This window comes from Stegodyphus dumicola, chromosome 6, assembly GCF_044657685.1.
Source record: "Stegodyphus dumicola isolate Sdum_Otavi_A_Nest chromosome 6, ASM4465768v1".
NCBI lineage: Eukaryota > Metazoa > Arthropoda > Arachnida > Araneae > Eresidae > Stegodyphus > Stegodyphus dumicola.
In genome coordinates, this window is record NC_140773.1 from 178,937,469 (window position 1) to 178,959,507 (window position 22,039).

The 22,039-nt window shown below is 29.8% G+C and overlaps 1 protein-coding gene across 3 annotated transcripts in view; it reads left to right on the forward strand.

The window, feature by feature from the left end:
• MED23 (mediator complex subunit 23) overlaps positions 1-22,039 on the forward strand; it is a 117,187-nt gene that overhangs the window by 89,786 nt on the left and 5,362 nt on the right. For 2 of the 3 annotated variants that reach the window (XM_085819207.1, XM_085819208.1), the window contains exons 25-33: positions 2,624-2,734; positions 2,822-2,921; positions 4,996-5,094; positions 5,222-5,359; positions 10,154-10,313; positions 11,920-11,992; positions 15,682-15,893; positions 16,076-16,196; positions 20,234-20,319. In XM_085819207.1, the coding sequence (XP_085675333.1) occupies positions 2,624-2,734; positions 2,822-2,921; positions 4,996-5,094; positions 5,222-5,359; positions 10,154-10,313; positions 11,920-11,992; positions 15,682-15,893; positions 16,076-16,196; positions 20,234-20,319 (1,100 nt within the window). Of the gene's footprint in view, positions 1-2,623; positions 2,735-2,821; positions 2,922-4,995; positions 5,095-5,221; positions 5,360-10,153; positions 10,314-10,893; positions 11,004-11,919; positions 11,993-15,681; positions 15,894-16,075; positions 16,197-20,233; positions 20,320-22,039 lie in introns of those variants that run through there. The other variant, XR_015041768.1, reaches the window with a different exon arrangement.

The following is a 22,039-nucleotide window of genomic DNA, read 5'->3' on the forward strand; positions in this document are numbered from 1 at the left end:
TTAGCATTCATGGCTGCACAGAGCTAAAAAAACACAAAAATTCCACAACAAACTGGAGAGAAAGACTGCAGACGATTTTATAAATTATTGCCAATTGCTTTTGAATAAAAATAAACACCCCCAAAAATATTTTTATTGTAGTACGTAGTAGTATTAATGGTGTTCCATCACTTATGTGAGCCATTTTTTGCTCCGTTCTAAACAATTGTATTTTTATCAAATTACTATTTTAATATTTTGAGAAAATGTATGTTACGTAATAATTGTTACTAAACTTAAGTATGAAACACACCCATAAAAAATTTTACATGTTTTTTTAAATTTATTTTATTACAGTTTCCTTTTGTAAAGCACAAGTGTCCCATCACTTTTGTGAGACACTATATGTCTTTTGACAATTGTTTTGGTTCTCCATTCTCAAGTCAACCAGTCAGTTTACTTTCTTGTGTTTTCAACCCATAGTTGTAGCAACATACATACCTTTTGTATCGGTGAGATGGAAAGAACATGTAGTATCTGTAGGCCTATGATTAAAAGCCTCTAGTAAACTTATCTATTCAGCAAAAAAGTGAACAGTATTTCAAAGCCATTTTCAGTTTTAATTTTTAATTTGAAACAAAACTAAAAGCAAAGACTGTGCCCTTAAGTAAGTCTCAAAAGATAGCTTAACTAACTAACTTTTCTCCTTTTTATTACACTTTAAAAATAAACCTTATTACACTACTTATTATTACACTACTTTATTACACTACTATTACTTTATTACATTACTTATTTATTACACTTTCTCCTTTTAAAACAAATAATGATATTGAAAACAAACTGCAAAGGTTTGCATAACTAGTATCTCTGAATTTGTAGCATTATGACAAAATTTTCATGGTATTGCATATTTTGTTTAATGTGTATTATAGCTGTGGAAATTAGAACTGTTACTAATTATGCAACTGTCTTAAATTTAAAGAAAAGAGTACCAGATGTCTCATTTTAAGTCAGAATTAAAAAATGATTGATGTTAATGAGTGAATATGAAGACATGTTGAAAGTAGATATTTTTTATACCAGTTTAACGAAACTTTTAAGTGCATAATGCTTAAAAGGTATCACAAGTGCTAGTGAATACACTGATAATGAAAAACTAAAAGAATTTTTTTATTGATTTATAGATGTGGTTAATAACACATGGTAACGTATTATTTGCATGCATTAGTAATTCAAAAACTCCATGTGATTCATTTTATTTTGCGATAGTTGTCTTTAAAGTGAAAAAGTCAATATATACGTGTTTATATATATATATATATATCTGGTTGTAATGAAGGTTTTCCACCAAACAATAAAGTTAGGAAGAAATAAAATATGAAAGCAGTACCTTAAGTGTGGGTAGTAATCACCACACAAATCTATGATTTTCTGCCAGTATTTTGATAGTTTTTCAAAGCTTTCGGCCCAAAAACTTAATGGCTGTGAGTCCAAAAACAGATTAACCTCATTTCGGATGTCCTGTACAAAACGGAAGATATTGCCAGCAAGGTGTAGCTGCAGGTGTGAAAAAAGTAGAAGTCCAAGGGAGCAATGTTGGGCTATATGGTGGGTGTAGCAAAAGATCCCATTCAAATCTGTACAGAGTCCAGCTGGTGAAATCAGATTGTGGTCTTGCATTATCTTGATGGAACATTACCTTTTTGCACCAGAACTCAGTTCAACGTTCTTCTGTGATAATAGCGTCAACACGAACTAGCATCTTGCTGCACACTTTACTGTTGAGGGTTTTGTTTTTTTCCAGATACTGTTTATGGAAAATAAATACTACGGTAGTCCCATCAGATACAAAGTATGATCTTTTTGTTAGTGAAATTGTGCTTTGCCACGCTGTTGACAGGCTGACTGGTCACAGACCAACCCCCTTTTTGGCCTATGTAGTTGAAGTAAATCTACTTTTCATCACAAGTGACGATCCACTCCAAAATTTTGTCAATGCATCAATATTCAAGCAGATTAGTGCAGGCTCGAACACATTTGTCCTTATCTGCTTGAGTCAGCTCATGCGGTACCTAGCGATTGAACTTACAGGTCAAGTTTGCAATGTATAGTGTGGCTAATGGACATGGCACTAATATATAACTCCTTAGCAAAGCTCTCATGTGGTTGCATACTGATCTTCTTTCACAAGTTCTCGCAGGTGGCTTGTATCGACATCAGTATGCTGGCCAGAGCACTTTGTTTCTTCAATGTCATAGTTTGATAGCATGATAGTTCCATTTCAGACACCTTGTGCTTAATGATAACAGTATTGTTTTACAGATTTCATAACACAGTCTCTTTCTTTCGAATGCCAGAAATCGTTTGGCAAAATGTGATTAAACATGCCAACGCAAACTGTTTGCACAGATGATATTTGCAATAGCAGGAAACTTTCGTTAAATTCTGATATATTAAATATGCAGATTCTTTTATCTTTCATGCTTATTTTTATCATACAGACTTTATCACTTTTTGTTGCATTTAACTTCTAATTAACTACAAATTTCTTAAAATTTAATTTGCATATTTTTATAGAAATGATCAAGAACATGAAGTTTTTCCATGATAAAAAAATTTTTTTTTCATTACATTTTTTTAGATGTACCAAGAAAAGTTTTATTTCGAGGGGCTACATGATCTAAATACGCAAAGTAGTCAACATACTTACTTGCCAGTGTATTTTGGAAATGTATGCCTGAGATTTTTGCCTGTAAGTACAATTTTTTTATTGTGTGCAGTTTATAATTTTTTTTAATTTATTTTTTTTAATGCTTTTTATTTTGTGTGTTCTCTGCAGGTTATGGATATTGTTATACACAGATTTCTAGAGCTTCCTACTGTTCCAATGTCTGTTGAGGGTTTGCTTGATCAGCTAGGATGTTTGTACAAATTTCATGGTATATGTGAAATTTTAATATATTATTCTGCATAAGAATCATTATTACAAATTATAATTTAACTGTGAATGACACAAAGGTCAGAGTGGCTTACTCTAGCATGTAACTTTCAATTTCCCAAGAATTTTGTTTAAAACCTATTTCTGTGCTATTATTGATAGTTAATAATACATATTTTATGTGTTATTGTGTATTTTATGTTGTAGCCTTATGTGAAAACAAACCAGAGAAAAAAAAATTTTTTTAAAAAGAGAAATTCTATTAATAGTGCTATTCTGTATTTGTCAGTAGCTAGATTTATATCCTTTGTTCATTATTTTTCTACCTTTGAATATTACATTTTTAAATTAATTATGCATTTTGAATTTATACTTATGTCACCAACTTATATGCAGCCAGTTATAAATGTTGCATCAAATTCTTGGGTGACACATTATATTTTCACACGGTCCATACAAAACCGGAATTTAATTTCTAAAATCAGAAGTGCCAGAGCCTTACAAGAGGGCATCAAGAGGAAAAATAATAAATAAACATTGTAAATAAAATAAAAAATAAATAAAATTACTATTAAAATAATAAGAAAGTAATGATTAAAATTAAAAAATTCAATACAAAATTCAATTCAAAAATCTGAAAGCTTCAGATTTTATATTATGCCAAAAAGTGGGGTGTTCCCCCCCCCCCCGTTTTGTTTGTTACCTTTATTTGTTAAATATCATGTTCGTCACATTTAAACCATAAAATTCATTCAACAGCAATATCGCAAAGTAATTTTAAAATGAGCATACCTTTAGAATATCCGATGCACAGTCTCACATGTTGGAGATAATTGATTCCACCTCCCGTCCTCTGTACATTGTTGCCATTGGTCACTTTAAAATCATTGAGTTTCTTAATCAAAAATTCAAAAGTTTTAAAAAATATGAAATAGATAATAAAACAAATTCCAAGTTCAGGCTTCCAGATTTCCATATTCTAGTGGAGGACAACTTATTGAAAATTTGATGTCTCTAAGTACCATTGTTTTTTTTTTTTTTTTTTTTTTTTTCCCAGCATGAGAAACATTCATACAGATTCTTTATTATTTAATTTTTTTTTAAATATAATGCAGGGCTCTAATATTTGGTGGTAACAATTTGAAAAGTGAACCAACTTTATAGTGAATTAACACAAAATGCCAAAACGAAATTAATAGCCCTTTTGGGCTATTAATTTAATAAATATAAAGAGACAAACAAAAATTCAGCATTTTATGAAATTAATGATGAATAATTAAAATGAAATACTGAACTTTATCTTATTTGGGGCTGCAGCTGGAATTACAATTTCATAAGGAAAACAAAGAAGTGGCTTAGCCAGATTCTGATTGAATTTAAGCCCTGAATAAGCAGTATAATTTTATATTTCAAAGGATGATTTAAAAAAGCACACCAATGAGAAAAGGTAAAATGGTTATAGAGTCATTAATAAGAATAGAGAGAGTATTAGAAAACAGCATAATTTGACTGCTGCAGCCATGACCATAAGCACAAACATGCATGCTCCATGTAGACCAGTTTATTCATGAAATAGGGCAGATGGATATAATCACGTAGTAGGGATTTTTTTTTTTTTTTTTTTTTTTTTTTTTTTTTCTGTGTTTATTTTCATAGTGTTCAAAGAGCACAGAATTAAGGCAAAAATTACTAATTTTTTTTTTAATTTAAGCTGAAATATGATCATGATTTGTAATTAACTATTTCATTTCATTGTGTTTAATTTTGTGCATTTACATATTTATTCATATATTGGTAAAAATACAAGTTTTTCAGAACATAATTTTGATATATTAACATAATTTAATAATAAATTATAATAAATAATTGTTTTTGTATAACAATTTTGATTATAATAATTACTATATATATTTTTTTATTTTTGATCTTAAATGTTATTACATGCTGGGAAAAAAAATTTCTGTACAATTCAAACTTGTGTTTTCAAAGTTTGATTGTAGTAACTGTTAACAAAATTTAACATGACATTATCATTATCTAATTAACTTATCACATATTCTTTATTTTAATTTCAGATCGCCCTGTGACATATCTGTATAATACTTTGCACTATTATGAGCAAAAGCTAAAAGACCGTCCACCTATGAAGAAAAAACTAGTATCTGCTATCATTGGTTTGTATTTCTTATATAAATGTGTAAATGTATGCAATCATATAAAATAACATTTGTTCTTTTGTGTTTTTTATTTTCAACTTGTATTAATAACTAGTATATTTATAAAAAATTGTTCAATTCTTAGGTTCCTTGAAAGATATACGTCCTAAAGGCTGGGCTCTTAGTGAAGGATATCTTAATTATATGGCAAAAAATTCAGATGATTTAGATTGGATACCAGAACATGACTACTATGTGAAATTAATTGGCCGTTTAGTAGATAGTATCCTTTTCTGTTGCCTTGTGATTTATTTTCATGTTACTATAATAGTTGGGGTTTTAAAAAACTGAAATTTTCTTTATATATCATTGTGGAAGCTTTGTTAATATTAAATTAATTTCTCTGTTGATAAAATGAAGCATATCAATTTTCTTAATAGATTTAATAAGATTCATATTAGTTCCATTTTAGCTATTACCAAATTAGCCAAGCTAAATTAAATTAAATTTTAAAGAGTTTTTATTTTTGGTTTCCAAATTTCAAGTTGCTGTCTTTGGAAAAACTTATGAATTTTTCTAAATCTGATTTAACAGAAATGTGTGATAATTTTTAACAATCATGGAAAAATTTGTAATTGAACAGCACATGAGACAGCTGATAGCTGAGCAATTAATCCTCAAGGGAGACAGTTATAGAGAAAGGATAAGTGATTTTTTTTTTTAATTTTGGGTTGAACTTCACTTAATGTAGTGTGGAATTAATATTCACCCTTGGAATATCAATAAAAATTAGAATCTTGACAAAAACATGCATGTATTTGCTTGATATGAATCTTGAAAACAAAATTTTCACCAAGACATGCTATACTGTGCATACAGTGCTTGGGATAAAACAGTTGCTGCTTTGTGTGAAGTTTCCCTCACACGTAATTTCATAAAATGACTATCTGAGTGTCAGGGTCATGTGATTTAACACCCATAAACTTTTCTTTAAGGTTTTTCTAAGTCTCTATTCTGTACCAAAAAGGCAAAAGTAATTCAAGCTCATAGAAAATATGCAATGAAAAATAGTTGATGTGATGCCTCAAATATGCCAAAATGTCATTCACAGTCGGATTCTCAATTGCAAGCTATGAAAAGCAGCTTTGGTGGCCATTTGAATGAAATGATGTTTCATTGTTAATGGTCATCAACTGTACTTTCAGTAGCTGATAAAAACTTACAGTGAAGGTCTTCCAGTCTTGAACTCTATCAAAAAAATATATATATAAAAGTCTACACATTTAGAAATAAATAGTAAAAAATAATAATCCCTCCTATCTCTCTCCCTTTTTTTTGGGGGGGGGGGACAAAGAAGTGACCTTTTTGATAAAATTTGGAAAATTTTCAAAATATTGCTACTTTGTTAAATGTAGTTAGATTTGCATATTCACATCGATTAAGCAGTTATTTTTTATTTATTAATGGAAAATTATGGTTGACAAATAGAAGAAATCTTCACACAATCTGTTGGAAGAGACTGACTGAATCAAATAACACATATAAAATCAATAACTGTTGAATCAAATAACACATATAAAAAAGAAGTCTGAAATGTTTCATTAAGTAATGAATCTGAAAAAAAATCTCAATCATATATCATAATATTATAAGAAAAAGGTGATAAAATATGGTTACAGTATAAGACTTATAGAATTTGGTGTTCTTTGGCAGGAACACAACCTTAGGAATTTGGTATCCAAACTCCTAAGGTTGCTATCACACATCCGTTTGTTTCAGAAGAACAACCATTTGGAACAATTTTTCTGCTTTGTCACAACAGCCAATCGCCATAGATAACTTTGGGGTTAACATGTAAAGGGAAAACTGGTTCTCCTTTACAAACAAGCTAATAGCATTCAAAGCTTATAGCTGAATGGTTGAAAATGAACTACTTGCAATATTTTTTAAAAGGAAGGAAAAACTCGCACGTTTTTCTTTCAATAGTAATCCAGGCAGAAAAATTGTCCAAAATAGTTGTTTGTATAAAACAAATGCATGTGTGATATGAGCCTAACACACTTACACAAAATTATCGTTAATCTGTAAGAAGCCTCGGAAAGGATAAAAAATAACCTTTTCTTTTTATTAAATCAGAACTTTCAATATAAATGGCACTTCTCGTGTTCACATAAGCAACCACAACTCATGACGATTTAACTGAACTTAACAGACAAAATTCAAATTAAAACTAAGACTGCACAAATGATTAAATGCAAGGTTAGCTCAAACTTTACACTTTAACAATTTAAATATCAGCTGCTATAATATGAAGCTGCAGAATTCTATTCTATCAGAGCTGCCAAAGCCTAGTAATATGGTCTTGAGAGGCAGAAGCACGCTCCGACTTATAATCCAGAAATTTCAGCTTAAATACTCTGAAATTAAATTTACATTCTGGTAGGGAAATGGAAGATAGAAGTAACAGTAAAGGTTTAAATCAAAAACTGAATGAATGTAAAATAATAATGTTAACCTAATAGACTAAAAAAATTAATTATAGCTTGTAGTGTCCAGCATTTATATTATTGGACAATAGATCTTCAAAAGATCTCATCTATAGAAAGATGTATTGAAAAAAAAAAAAAAAAAAAAACATCATATGGCAGGAAATTGACATTTAAAATATAAAGATGAATCTTAGCCAGTTTTTCGGTTTTATCCAATCCTTCATGAATTACAATGCTTCATTCAACATTAAAAACTATTGCCTTAGATATTCATTGTTTTAGAACAGTTGTTTTGAGGAATCTGTAAGATAGGATTTTGGGCATTCCACATTCTGTTCGACTTAACTGCACTGCATGTCTGCATGTCCGACTGCCGAGCCAGGTTCATGGGCTCAACCCTGTCCTTGCACCTTAGAGAAGGCTGGTGTCATTGCCCTTCAGTGACACTGGTTGTCAGTTTGCTTACCTACCAGTCACATGGGCTGCCTGTCACCCAAAAACATTACCCTGAAAACCCGGGACGCCACACCCAAGCAGAACCCAGGATGCCACTCTGGGCTAATAGAGCTTTGAGCTCTAGGACATGCCAGACCCATGGGCCAACTGATAAGCAATCTTTCTATGGCCTTTAGAACCACTAGGTTTGTTATTTGTATACCCCAATGGCCGAGACTGCCTAGGTACAGATCCTAGCCAGTAGCTTCGCAGAGTTCCCTGCGTTGACCCCCGGGGGAGGATATGAAAAAGAAGATACCACTATCTAAAAATGAAGTTCTGTATATACTCAAAAAACCATTGCTTTGATGTTGCATTTTTGCAATATTTTTAAAAATGCATATTTATACCAACAAAAATAAAATAACAATCTTACCTTTGGATGCCATTATACAGTCTGATGTTTCTAGAAGATTGGCTTGTCTTCATAATATCATTTGATTCATTGTGCTTTCTATAAGATTTACTCAAAATTAAAAGAAAAAACTTTGCAAAAAAGTAACAAAATGATAATTTATTTTTATAAAAATTTTAATGTGAGAGAAAGAGCTTTTCTTGCCAGAAACAATGAAGTACAGTATGCCCCCATCAAAAAAGGGTTCAGATAAAAAACATTATACAGAAAATGAAAAAAATTTGTTGACTAATGTTGCGAAAATGCAGCATCAGTCATTAATGGATTAATTATTTTAAATCATTCTACCAAGGATTATATCTCATCTTCATTTTAGTCAGAATTTAAATGAAAAAATTCAAATTAATTGTATAAAAAAAGCATGGATTAGGTTGCTAAAGTCTGTCAGCTTTCCCAAGTGTTGTGTATTTTCATGCCTGTGGCACACAAAGTAAAATTTCTAGACAAAATTCAGACTTAAATTGGCATTTGTGTTAATAAAAAATTATAGTGGTTTTTATTATTATTATTGTGGAAAGGAAATCAAATAAACTTAAGTTTAGTTTCTTCATAGTGTAAATTTTGTAAATATTTATTATAAATGATAGGAATTTATATTTAAATCTAACAGTCAAGCAAATAAAATTAACAAAAAATAAATTTATCATTTAAGTTGCTTTCAGTCATTTGGTGGAGCACTGTTGTGCTTGCTCATAATTTATTTTTTTACATTTCAAAAATTTGCCTTCTAACATTAATACTGATAAAATGTGTTTCTAATTAAACATATATGTATATAATTACAAAACAATTTAAAAAAAAAACATAATATAATCATGGTTAGTATTTTTGCATATTAAGCTGCTGAAAAATTATTAGTAAAGACATAAAGTAAGAAATTTAGAACCAATTTTTCACAAAGACCAAAAATTAAAATTCATGAATAATAAATTTTAAATAATCCTATAAATGCAATAAAGAATTTAAATGTTAAAACCAAAACACTTCAAGCAAACAATATCCCAATTAAAAACATCAATGAAATTTAAAGAAAAAAAGAGCATAATAGAAGAGGGATTCAATCAACTTCATTGCCACTTCATTGGGAAGAGGAATATTGAAATTAATTGAAATCTCTCTTCCACAAAAAATCCTTGCTTTTCTGTATCCAGAATTAGCTGATGAACCATTTCAATGTATTTTAATAGCTCACCCGAAAAGTCTGGCCCCTCCCCAAACCAAGGGAAGAAAAAAAGTAAATTCTAAACTCTGAAATGGTTCATCAATTAATTCCCGATACAGAAAAGCAAGGATTTTTGTGGAAGAAAGATTTCAATTGATTTCAATATTCCTCTTCCCAATGAAGTTGATTGAATCCCTCTTCTATTATGCTCTTTTTTTCTTTAAATTTCATTGATTTTTTGAATTGGGATATTGCTTGTTTAAAGTGTTTTGGTTTTTACATTTATTAAATTCAAATTTGCATTTAAAGAATTATTTGAAATTTATTACTTATGAATTTAAATTTTTGGTATTTGTAAAAATTGGTTCTAAATTTCTGACTTTGAATATAAATTTTTATTTTTAAAAAAATGCCATTTTTCTATCCATAAGATTCTATGAATATTTATGTATGCTGATGGGGAAAATTTTTTTAATTATTATCATCATTATTATTATTTCCTTAATAAAATATCAGCACTTGGTGGAAAATCCCCATTTCCTCATACTGATTGGAGGTTTAATGAATTTCCTAATCCAGCTGCTCATGCACTACATGTAACTTGTATTGAACTTATGGCTTTACCTATTTCTACTAATGCTGTTGGAAATGCCTTGCTGGATATTATTCTGCGAGGGTAAGTTTGAGAATTATTTCTTAAAATATCTACTTTTGTAATAAAATTTTTATAGGTAATTGTTATAAATTATATTCTAATAATAATTCTTAAGGTAATAGCGATAAATTTTTAATTCTGTAGTATTTTCACCATACCCATTCTATAATGAGAATATACCTAACATTGTTATTGGGAAGGAAATACTTTATTTATTTTTTTTATTCCCCCCCTTCCTTTGAATAAAAAAATTTTCTTTGAGATTTTAAGAATTCTTTTATAAAGTTTTCAAAACATGATTTTAGAACATTTAGTGAGATTTTGAATTTTAAATCTTTCAGGATTATTTTTAATTTTTAAATGAATTATTTAAATATAATTGCCTGTTTACAGTAATCCTCCCTAGAAACAAACAACTCTAAATGATCCCTAAAATAATCACCCATGAAAGTGATGAAAATAAGTATTGGCATTTTGTGTCACTTTTCTAGGAGCTGAGTAGTAAAGTCACTGAACACTTGTAATTCAATTGCTTTTGTGTAATGTTTATGCAAAACAGTTTCCCTTAGAAAATCATCTGTGAAGGCATCTCTCCCCTTAGGCAGTTCGCTCTCATGTGCTTTGACAAAATCAAATGAACCAACCATCACTTGTAGTGGACAGTTACCTCTTCAACAAACCAAAATCATCAGGAACTGCTGATGACAGAGAGTAAACTGCATTTTTTTAAAATTTTTTATATGAACACTGTATTTTAGTATTTCAAAAGTTTTTGCTTTTAACTGACAAATTACACCTTTCATTATTCCTTTTCTGGAGTAGTTAATTCTTTTTAAAACTTAAATTTCGATTTAGAAGCCATATCAAATGAATACAGTTTCAAACTGTCATCTAGTTAACAAATCATACTTAATCCTCTCCTGCTGAAATGAAACAAAATAACAGTGTTATGGTACTTTTTTTTAAGTATGCAATTAACCCCCACCCTCGCAAATATTTAGAAAAGGCCTTAAAAATGTTAAAATATAATAAATTTTAAAAAAGAGAGAAAAAATAATGCAAAATTAACATATATAGTTTGTAATAACTTCTAATATTTTTAGGAAATTTAAAAGTCACTTTGTTAAATTTTATATTAAGTTGTTTCTACTGTGAAGGCTTAATATAACAATTAAGTTACATGTAAAATTCACATAAGTCATGCTTGTATAATTAATTGATTTTAAAAAAAGCATCTGAAAGGATTAGAAATTCAGCTTCAAATAAAGAATTATTTATATCTATATTTAAAGTCTACCTTTCAGTTAAGAGCAAGAATGTTAAGAGAGTCAGCTTTATTTGTATTTAAGCTTACTAAGTCACATCTTTCTCCCCCCCCCAGCTCATTACATATTTGAAAAAGTCATTTAATATTTCAGCAAAGTTTTTCTGATCACCCTCCTGTTTTGTTGTTTATTTTGAGCTTTATAAAAAGAAAAACTAATTATTTAAAGCTATGGTTCTGTAATTCTATTCCTGAATGATAGTTGAGTTTTTAATTTCTTCAGTAATTAAACGTTTGGCTTCTGAATGTTTTGCTATTGCTTCCTTTATAATGTGCAGTGTATTTATGAAACTTTTATTTCAGACGTACTGTAACTGCACATTCTAACATCTTGGCTTGGATGAATGCAGTTGGACTTGTTTTAACAGCCTTGCCTGTAAGTAATTTTCTGTAATCTGCAAAAAATAATTTTCCTTTTTGTTTGTTTACCTATTAGTATATTTCTTTCATAAAAATTAATTACCTGAGACTTTTATTTTAGTGGATTCACTTTAAAAATTCTCAAATAAAAAATTTTTTTGGAAAAAAATTTGAGTTGTGGAATAATTTTTCTGTAAATCTTATTAGAAAATTTAATTGGGTTCTATTATATAGGAGTGTGTATTGGAGCCTTTTTGAAAACCTCCTCCAAAAGTGATATTTTAGGGCATAAACTAACTTTGGTATGCTGGTATTAAGCTTAATGTATTTAAGATACAATAACACGCCGAACAAATATTAATTTAGAAATCAAACAACAAAAATCAGCGTTATATTTTAAAATTTTCACAGGACTAGTTTCGATGGTTTTACCGAACCATCATCCTCAGCTGCAAAAGCGCAAATGAACGAGATAAGCTATAATGATTAGATAAGATAAGAAAGCCTAGACAGGAGATAAGCCACTGCCACCAACTGTTGATGAAACCAGAACTAAAACATAATTTCTTTAAAGGCTGAAGCCAAAGATGGATTGGAATTAAGGTCGTTAACTAGAACAGAAGGATTTTTTTGAATGTGAAATGCCTCTAGAAAATCCAGTTCCCCAATTGAAGATGTTTTTTGAATAATTTTGGTAGCAGAAAAATTGAAAGTGCGATTTTCGGACCAACCATGTTGGGCAACAGAAGACTTCTGTGTTTCCTTTTTTCTAACATATGCCTCATATTTCTTAACGCGAAATTTTAAGGCTCTCTTAGTTTGGCCAATGTAAATTAAGCCACACAGGCAAGGAATCCTGTAAACACCTCAGGAATTCATATCCAGAATGTGGTCCTTGAGTTAAACGGCTCGAAAGTTAAATTTCTGCAAAATACATGCAACTTTATAGCTAATTGATGGAAAGAAGGGAATGAAAACAGAATTTTTATAATGTCCTAAAACAAAAGTGTGCCTTTTGGTGTGTTCAGATGAGAATTTTTTAACTGCTTGATTAATAATGTTGGGTGAAAAGCCCCTGTCAATAGCTATTGCTTTTAAGTAATTTAGTTCTTCATCAAGAGATAGTTTGGAGGAGCAAACTTGAAGATCACAGAAAACATAGGAATAAAATGAAGCTAACTTTTGTTTAGTCGGATGATATGATTTGAAGTGTGATGGAAGGCAAACAGATGAAGGTTTACAGTAAACCGTAGTACTAAAGTTGGACGTGTTACGTGTGACCAGAATGTCCAGAAACGGAACAGAATTGCAAGTCTCAAGTTCAAATAGCAGGATCAATGGAACTCATTATTGAAAGTTTTTTTTTAAATCATCTTTATTACCTTCAAATAGGGTAAAAGTATCATCTACATAGCGAAACCATACTGAGAAGTTTAAAGTATCAAACAATTTTGATTCATAATAATGCATGTAGATATCAGCCAGGATGGGACTGAGGGAGACTTCCCATGGCTAATCCCTCAGCTTACTTGTAATATTTATTTTGGAAAACAAAATGTGTATGTTTCAAACAGAGTGAGAGAAATTAGCTCATCAATTTCGATGCAAGAGAAATGAAATTCGCGAAGTCTGGTTTCTAGACATCTTAATGCACCCTCCACTGGAACATTGGTGAATAATGATTTTACATCAAAAGAAACCATGAGTAAATTTCTAGGAGAAATGTTTTTAACCTTTTTTACAAACTCTATTGAATTTTTTATGGTGTAAAGATTATTGTCTAATAGACTTGAAAATCTAGAAACTAATTATTTAGCTAATGGATACGAGGCAGTACCTAAATTTGATACAATAGGGCGGAAAGGAATACCACTCTTATGAATTTTGGGAAGAGCATATAATCTGACACAATTCGCAACAGATGGGATAAGCAAATGTTTTAAGTTGCTTGAAATGATTTGTAAAGTTTTATTTTGACAGTTTTTATTTTTGACAAGTCCGAAGGTGAAGGATCTTTAGGGATCAGATTATGTGGTCCTTTGTTTAAGAGTTTAGTGACACCATCGATGTAAGTATTCTTATCCATAACGGCGATCTGGCCACCTTTGTCGGCCTTTGAAATGATAATATCCAGGTTAGAATGAATTTCGTGCATTGTAGCTCTTTCTCTCGCAGTTAGATTTGGTTTTAAAGGTTTATTATTGAATTTCACATTATGAGCAATAAGATGCCTAATCATTTCTTTCTGTAAATCTGAAACTTTATTGAACTTGAAAGCATTTTCAATAGGAGCCAAAATCTTTGGAATCAAGGGTTTAGAGGTTTGTGAGAAGTTAAAATTATATTTTAGAATTCTCTCTTGTTCTTCTGATAAACTAACATTAGAAATATTAACTATTGGCTTAATGTTTACAATGGGAAGATTTTTGAACTACTTGAACTGGAACACTGTAAAAGAAGTTTTTCGAATTTAACTGCAAGGATGTTTTTATGACGGTTAACTGCATTCTCCATTCTAGACCAAGATCTTCAAAGGCAGTGAATTTTGGATATGAATTAGTGAGTTCCAGATGAAGCTTATAGAGCTCATGTTCAATTTTGGATAACTGTTGACGTGTATCCCTTATGATGGACCGAAGTAAGGCTAGCTTGCAGCTTAACAGAATTCTTGAAACGCGACTGGAAGATTTTTGATTTAGTTATCTTTGCAGGAAGGAAAATTTATGTTCTTAAATGTGCGTTAAGTGACAGCAAGTATAATAAAAGTGAAATACTGAAATAAACTGTTCAAGCACGTTTTATACATCGTCTTCCCACAGTATCAACTAATGTAACTAAATATGGGAGGGGGGCAATAAGTTTAATCAGCAACTTTACATTCATCCTTAGGAGTCAGATTCAGGACTTATTTTACCCCTGACACATATCTGCTTGATGGCTATAATTATATCTGCAGAGAGCTGCAGTCAAACAAAACATTCTTGCTCACTAAGATTCCCCTCATTTTATGTTTCCAAATACTCATACCCTCATGCCGTCATTCTGTTTCACCCTGTTTTTAGCATTATTTGAATTTTCATAAGCTGTACTTTTAATTAATATATGTGATGATAAAACAGCATCCCCCCTACGATCAGAGCTAAAATTGGACTGGCTACGGTGCTTCTTAGTTTTTGTAATAAATCATAATTCTAGCCACAGTGCACCGAAGCCCTAAATAAGAAGGCTGTGGTACTTCTTTTATGTAACTGAATAACGATTTCAGTAGAAATTTTATCTAAAAAATTTTATTTTTAGCAATAAAATTATATTAAAAATCGCTTATTAAATTTATCTCTAAATTTAATGTAATTTTAATTATTTAATTACTTTAAACTTTATTTAGTTATTTCAATAAATAATAATTAATTATATAATTGATTTGTAATTGTAATTAATTCAATTAAATTGTAATTAATTAATTATATAATAATTATTGATTAAATAACAATTTATAAACATTAATTAAATAGCTGTTAATTAATTTGATAATAATTAATCATTTAATTTTAAAATTATTAATGAGTTTAATAGTCATTTTATTTATTTATTTACTCTTGTTAATCTTTACTGACAGTCTTCCATAGGGCTCCAGCACTTCTAATTTGAGAAATTAAGCCCTGTAGTAGGATATTCTAAATATATTCCTGCCTTTTGTTCTTTCAGGAGGCTTATTGGTCTGTTTTGAATGATCGCATATTAGAAGTTATGCAGTCTCCACTTCTTGCAAATCCATCTCCTGATATGGATCCATTTTTGATGTTTGATTTTGCAGGCAGCTATAACAGTATGACTGAACTCCCTTGCAGTTATCTTGTTGCACTCACTCATGCTGTTTGGTATCATGCTAGCATTGGACAGATTTGTACATTGACACAGTAAGTTAATTTATTCTGCCTTTGGTATATTTTTAGATCCTTTAATATTTTTAATGAACGTGTTTTAATAGTCAAATTAACTTAGAATGACAAATGAAGCACAACTGAAATATCAGATGCTTTGAAACAGTTTTCTTTTAGTGACATGTTCCAAGCTTAAGGGTATTATTTTTAATGTTTAGATTGTTGAAAGAAAAGTTTAAACCTGCTGTGAAGACTGAGGAACAATTTTTGTTCATCTGCCATTTAGTTGCTCCATTTTTACAGCGCTTTCATGTTGAAAGGACAAGATATGCAATGGAGGTAATGTTTATAAAATTGTAAAGGTGTTTAAAAATAATGTATTTTGTTAGAAATATTAGAATTTTTTTTTCCTGCTCTGACAATCCTTTTGTACGTATTTTTTAATATTTAGCATTGATGTTTTATGAAAGATGTGAAATGCTAAAAAATGAAAATGATATAAAAATTTCAAAGTTCTATACCTTTGTAGTTTTATAGCATTAACAATATTAAAATTATATTTGTAATTATCTAAGTTCTGCTTTTATTCTGAAAATTCATTCATTATAATCATACTTATATCGTTTTATATTCTTGGATATTATACTTTGTGATTTTGTTTTATAAATACTGCAAAAAAAATATTGCTAATCGAAGTTTGCAAGTAATATTCTTTTATTTGAAGAATGTATTTGAATGCATTCGTATTACTTAGGTAGGTGCTGTAATTTTATGTGGATGAATTTTTCATCAATTGAATGATTTTAATGCAATAAAAACACTAATTTTTTATGTGATATATTAATTAATAATTTTATTTACCAATTATTCTTTTGGCTGCATCCATCAACAAAATTATTGTAGCATAACTTTGTGATAGTTATAAAACTCTGTAGTAACATAGACTGTAACTGTCTAAATCAGGGCTGTCCAACTGGCGGCCCACGTGCTGTATACAGCCCGCCAAATTATTTTTACGGCCCACGAGTACATTTTACTATGAATAAATTTATGTTACTAAATTATTATTATTAATATTAAAATTATTTTACTATGTGAAAATTTAATTCTAATTTGAATTTAAAGTAGGTACTATTTAGTTTGCGTAACTTCACTTAACCTGGCTGAGTACAGCAGCAATCCGTTTAACGTCTGATGATGGTTGGCTCAACGTTGGCACCACATATTATATTTGTGGTTGGTTGTTGTTTACCTATGGTTGGCACACACTACCCTACGCTATTTGGTTGATTCATGCAATCGTACGAGCGCAGTCCTGTCTAGAATTTGTTGAGGGGTGACTGTGTTATAATATTATTAACTTAATTTCATATTTATTTATTAATTAAAATAATTATAGAATATGAGTGCTACTAATAAAAGAAAAATAGACCTCGAAAATCGAGAATTTTAAGATTGCTGGGAGATAGATTATTTATTTATTCTGAACAAGAATGGTAAACCACAGTGTTTGGAATGTTTACAAATCATAGCTGTGTGTAAAGAATATAACTTGAAGCACCATTATCTTCCCATGCATGAAAAAAAGTATCATTCATACACGCGAGACATGAAAATACCACTAGTGAAAAAAATGAAAAAGCAGCTGGATCATCAAACGATTTAAATGAAGAACCAAAATTTCAAGAAGCATCTGTAGCTGCATCATTTGAAGTTTGTTTAGAAATAGTAAAGGCAAAGAAGCCATTTTTGGATAGAGAATTCATTAAAAAATGTGATTTATTTTGTGATCCAATTAATATTGATATCAACTCCATTGATCTTAAATATCAAATAGAATTATGCGACCTGCAGGCTGACCCATTTTTTACGTCTCGTGGAGTAACTGGAATAGAAATATTCAAATTTTTAGATAAAGAGAAATATCCCAAATTGAGAGATTTTGGACTTCAAATTGTATCAATGTTCGGAAGTATATATATCTGCGAGCATGCATATTCCAATGTGAAATATATAAAGTCAAAATATAGAAACAGTTTGAAAGACTGAAAGATTCCCCTCTTGAAGATATAATTAGACTTGCCACAACAAATATTGATGTGGACATAAAAGATATTGTTGCTAAACAATTACGGCCACAATGTTCTCATTAATATATTACGAATATTAAGGTTTTCTTTTTAGTATAAAGTCAAAATATAAAAACAGTTTGAAAGATTCCCCTCTTGACGATATAATTAGACTTGCCACAACAAATATTGATGTGGACATAAAAGATATTGTTCCTAAACAATTATGGCCACAATGTTCTCATTAATATATGAATAATTAAAAGTTTTCTTTTTAGTATAAATAAAATATTTTTTTTAAATTAACATAAACTGACTTTTCATTTATCAACCTTCTTGGCCACTGAAATGTTTGGTGAAGAAAATATGACCCGCGGGCTATGATAAGTTGGACATCGCTGGTCTAAATAATGGTTGAATATTGTTTTTGAAAATGATTTGAATAATGTTGAAAAATATGCATCTGTTGCTGTTTAACAGTCCTGAAATATCCATTTATGTTTATATTAGTGCAGCATATTTTGCTTTTAATATGCCATTATTTTTACTGCACAAAGAATAAATTTTTGTTGGTAAAATATTTTCTCTCTTAAGTGTAGCAGACTTTGTTCTTGTGTGAGGTTAAAAACTGTAGAAATTAGGAAAATTAGGAATTAATTGAAATCCATTTATCATTTTATGGTTAATATCTAAAAAATTCCAGCCTGCCCTTCCCCACCCTTTGTGTGTATTAAAAAATGTATTAGTATAGAGTCTTTCCAAAATTTGTGATCGTTTACATCATACAACAATGTGTATATCATCTACTATCCCTGGTGGTACTGCAACTATGTGAATCCTAAATTAATTGATAATGTACATGAGCTCACTCATACTCAGTTATGTGAGTGTTGCTATTTTACAAAATATAAGACTGCATTTTTTTATCTTTAAAATTTTTGTAACTACTTAAAAAGATAAGCAATTTAAAATCATTAACTGTATTTCTTAATGTTAACCTTTATTAGTTAAATATTTATTAATAATCTGATTAATTGATTCAATTTTGAATGCATTAAATGTGCAGTCTAACAGATAATTTTTGGAAACACTCACAGTATTATAATAAAGATTTTTTTAATGTCATATATTTCATTCATTGTAACATTTTTTTAAATTATAACAATAAATAGAGGTTGGGAATCAAAATGTTTATATTTTGGAATCTTAAAACATTTCTTGCAACCTAAATTTTTTGTGGTATAATATTCATAACTCGACAGGAATTTTGGGAAGAGGATGAATATCCAAAAGTGTAAGATTTCTTGTAATCTTAAAATATATCCTACAATAATATTTCTTTAGGATCAGTAATATTTTTTGAAGTATCAAAATCCTTCCAAGAATTTTTATTTTACCAAAGCAGTGCTAAGTTTTTTACTGCCCCTAATTTCTGAAACCTAATACAGCCACAGTAGTTGCCCTATGGCCTTGTAGTTATCTTGTTTAGAAAAGAGTGTTTTGGAATAGTAAATTAAAATTTTGTTCCAGATTATTTACATAATTGTTGTTAACTTTGTTACACTAGTTAATTTTTTTATCTATATTTTTAATCTTTTATATAATTTACTCTCATTGTATGCAAGTTTGGGTAATCTTTTATGCTAGTCATAAACTTAGGATCATAATAATGGCTTTAAATGTGAGTTCTTGAGGCACCTAGCAAGTATTATAAGTTTGTTTCAAAATCATAGCAAATAATAAAACTTTTTTTTTCTTTGCCTAAACAGGCCTGTCTAAGTCATAGGTGGCATTAAACTAACCAGTGCGCATGAAAATTCTATTGTTTTATTAACTCAATATTTTTAAGCCCTGTAATTGCTGAAAAAGTTATCATTTGTTTAAATTGCTGTAACCACTCTAAAACTGACCAGTATTTCTCAGAAAATAAATAAATATTTGTATTGAATGTCAGCCTTCTAAAGTGGCTATCTCTGCAAAAGACAAAAATCATCTGAAATCATGGATTTTCATTGTATTTTCATGAGAAATCATTGTCTTGACTACAATATGTATGTAAAAGAGTAATTGCACATATATTGTAATTTTAAGTATTTGAAAAGTTTCATGCTTTAGACAGAACTGTAATGTTTTCCTGATATTCTGACTTTATGTTTTGAAATTATGAATGACTCTCATTATGAAAACAAAAATTAGTTACGGATTTTGATTGTTTTGACTGTAGGCTTAATTCTTTTAAAACACTTTTTGATAACGTTGTTATTTATTGTAAACTAGTTTTGTGATTGGACATTCCTCTGTTTATAGATTACAGTAGAGCTGTATGAAATGTTAGAAGCAGTGGATAAAAATTGTGAGCAGTTGCGATACATTGATTCAGTTTGTGATTTATTGTATCCTTTAAGAAATTATTATTCGTGTAAATACAAGTGTACTTTTGTATAACTATATTTAAATATTTTTGTTAAGATGTTTTATCCATCAATTGCAAAATTGTGATTTTGCAAATAATTAATTTTTGAGGAATGTATTTTTAATTTATTTTTGCTATCATTTATTTCATTTTAATGTTATATCTGTATCAGATGAAAAATAAAATGGTCTGACATATAAAGACAACTGTGCATTTTCAAGGTGTTACACAAGGTTTCAAGCTGTTGTACAAGGGAAAAAACATTAATAAATAAGTATTCAAAGTCTTGGAGCAGGGTTTCTTAAAACTTTTTTCAGTCACAACCCCTTTTTGTCACTGAGATTTTTTTTTTATGACCCCCAGGACCCCATAATATTTTAAAAAATTTTGTGGGACCCCATAAGTACTGCGCAAATCCAACACACACGTAAGTGAAACTGTTAAATTTTCACTTGTACTGAAATATACTATTGCAATTTTAGGTCATTACCTTAAATTTCTAATTTTAAGACACAAAATAATGTGAAAATTTTAAATAAGTAACAGATGAAATGACAGCGTCACTTGCAAAGCAAGGAAAATTAACGTTTATATTATAAAAAGAATGCATTGAAACATTTTCGTTTTTTCCTTTGTCTGTATTGTCTTTATCTATTTTCAGATATATTGTGTAAAAATATTTGGTAATTGTAAAATTATTATAATAAGTTAAAGAAATACCAAAACTGCTAAAATTTTTGGCAACCCCCTGCTGCAGGTCTCGCGACCCCCTTGAGAGTTGCAACCCACAGTTTAAGAAACCCTGTCTTGGAGTATTGATAGTTTGTCTTAGGGTTAGAGCTTAAGTTTGTGACAGTGCCCAATGGAGCCTGTCTACAGTATTTCTCAGGTTTTGAGATAAATCGTAAATTTAGCCGGACCCCTAAATAAAACAGCTCGGGCATTTCTTTTATGTAAATGAACCATAATTTCAAAAAAAAAATTACGAATAAATATGCCTTAAAAATTTATTCTAGCTTCTGAATGCAGGCCTGTCTTTCCCTCAGACACAAACCTTGGACAGAGATTGAGACTTTTATGGGAAAAATATCCCCTGCCTACCTTCAAAGGCTTATTCTCCAGGAAGTGCAATCAATTTATGAGATTGGCTTAATTTTTCGTTCCTGAAAGCACTTAAAGTGATCACTGGTCATGCACAAGCCCCACTAGTGACTTCTTGCTACAAAGCTCCTATAGACTTTTTTAACAAAATAACCGAATGCAGGGGACCACTACTGCTATTTGTGTAGTTGAGTCCTACTTTATTCTTGAGTTATCAGATCGTATTCAGAGGAAATTTTGCAGGGCATCACAATCAGTCTTGTACTCTTCCCTCTTAATTTTCAAAGCTACACTTTTGTTAAAATTTCCTTCCATATCCACAAACTGTTCCTGATTTCACTGTTCTCCTTTGTGACACTAATCGTCTTATCTTTTTCCATTTGTGTGCTAAATGAAAAAGGTAAACTATTCTTTTTGAAGAAGGAAAAAAAAAAAAAGAATAGTTTCTGTATCAATCATCCCTTGAAATAGTACATTATATGTATAATCAAGGCTTAAAATCACATGGAGATCGGCTGTAGCTTCTGAGTGGAATTGTAATTTCAGCTATAGCTCCAAATAAGACGAGATCCAATAATTTATTTTTTATTTAACTATTT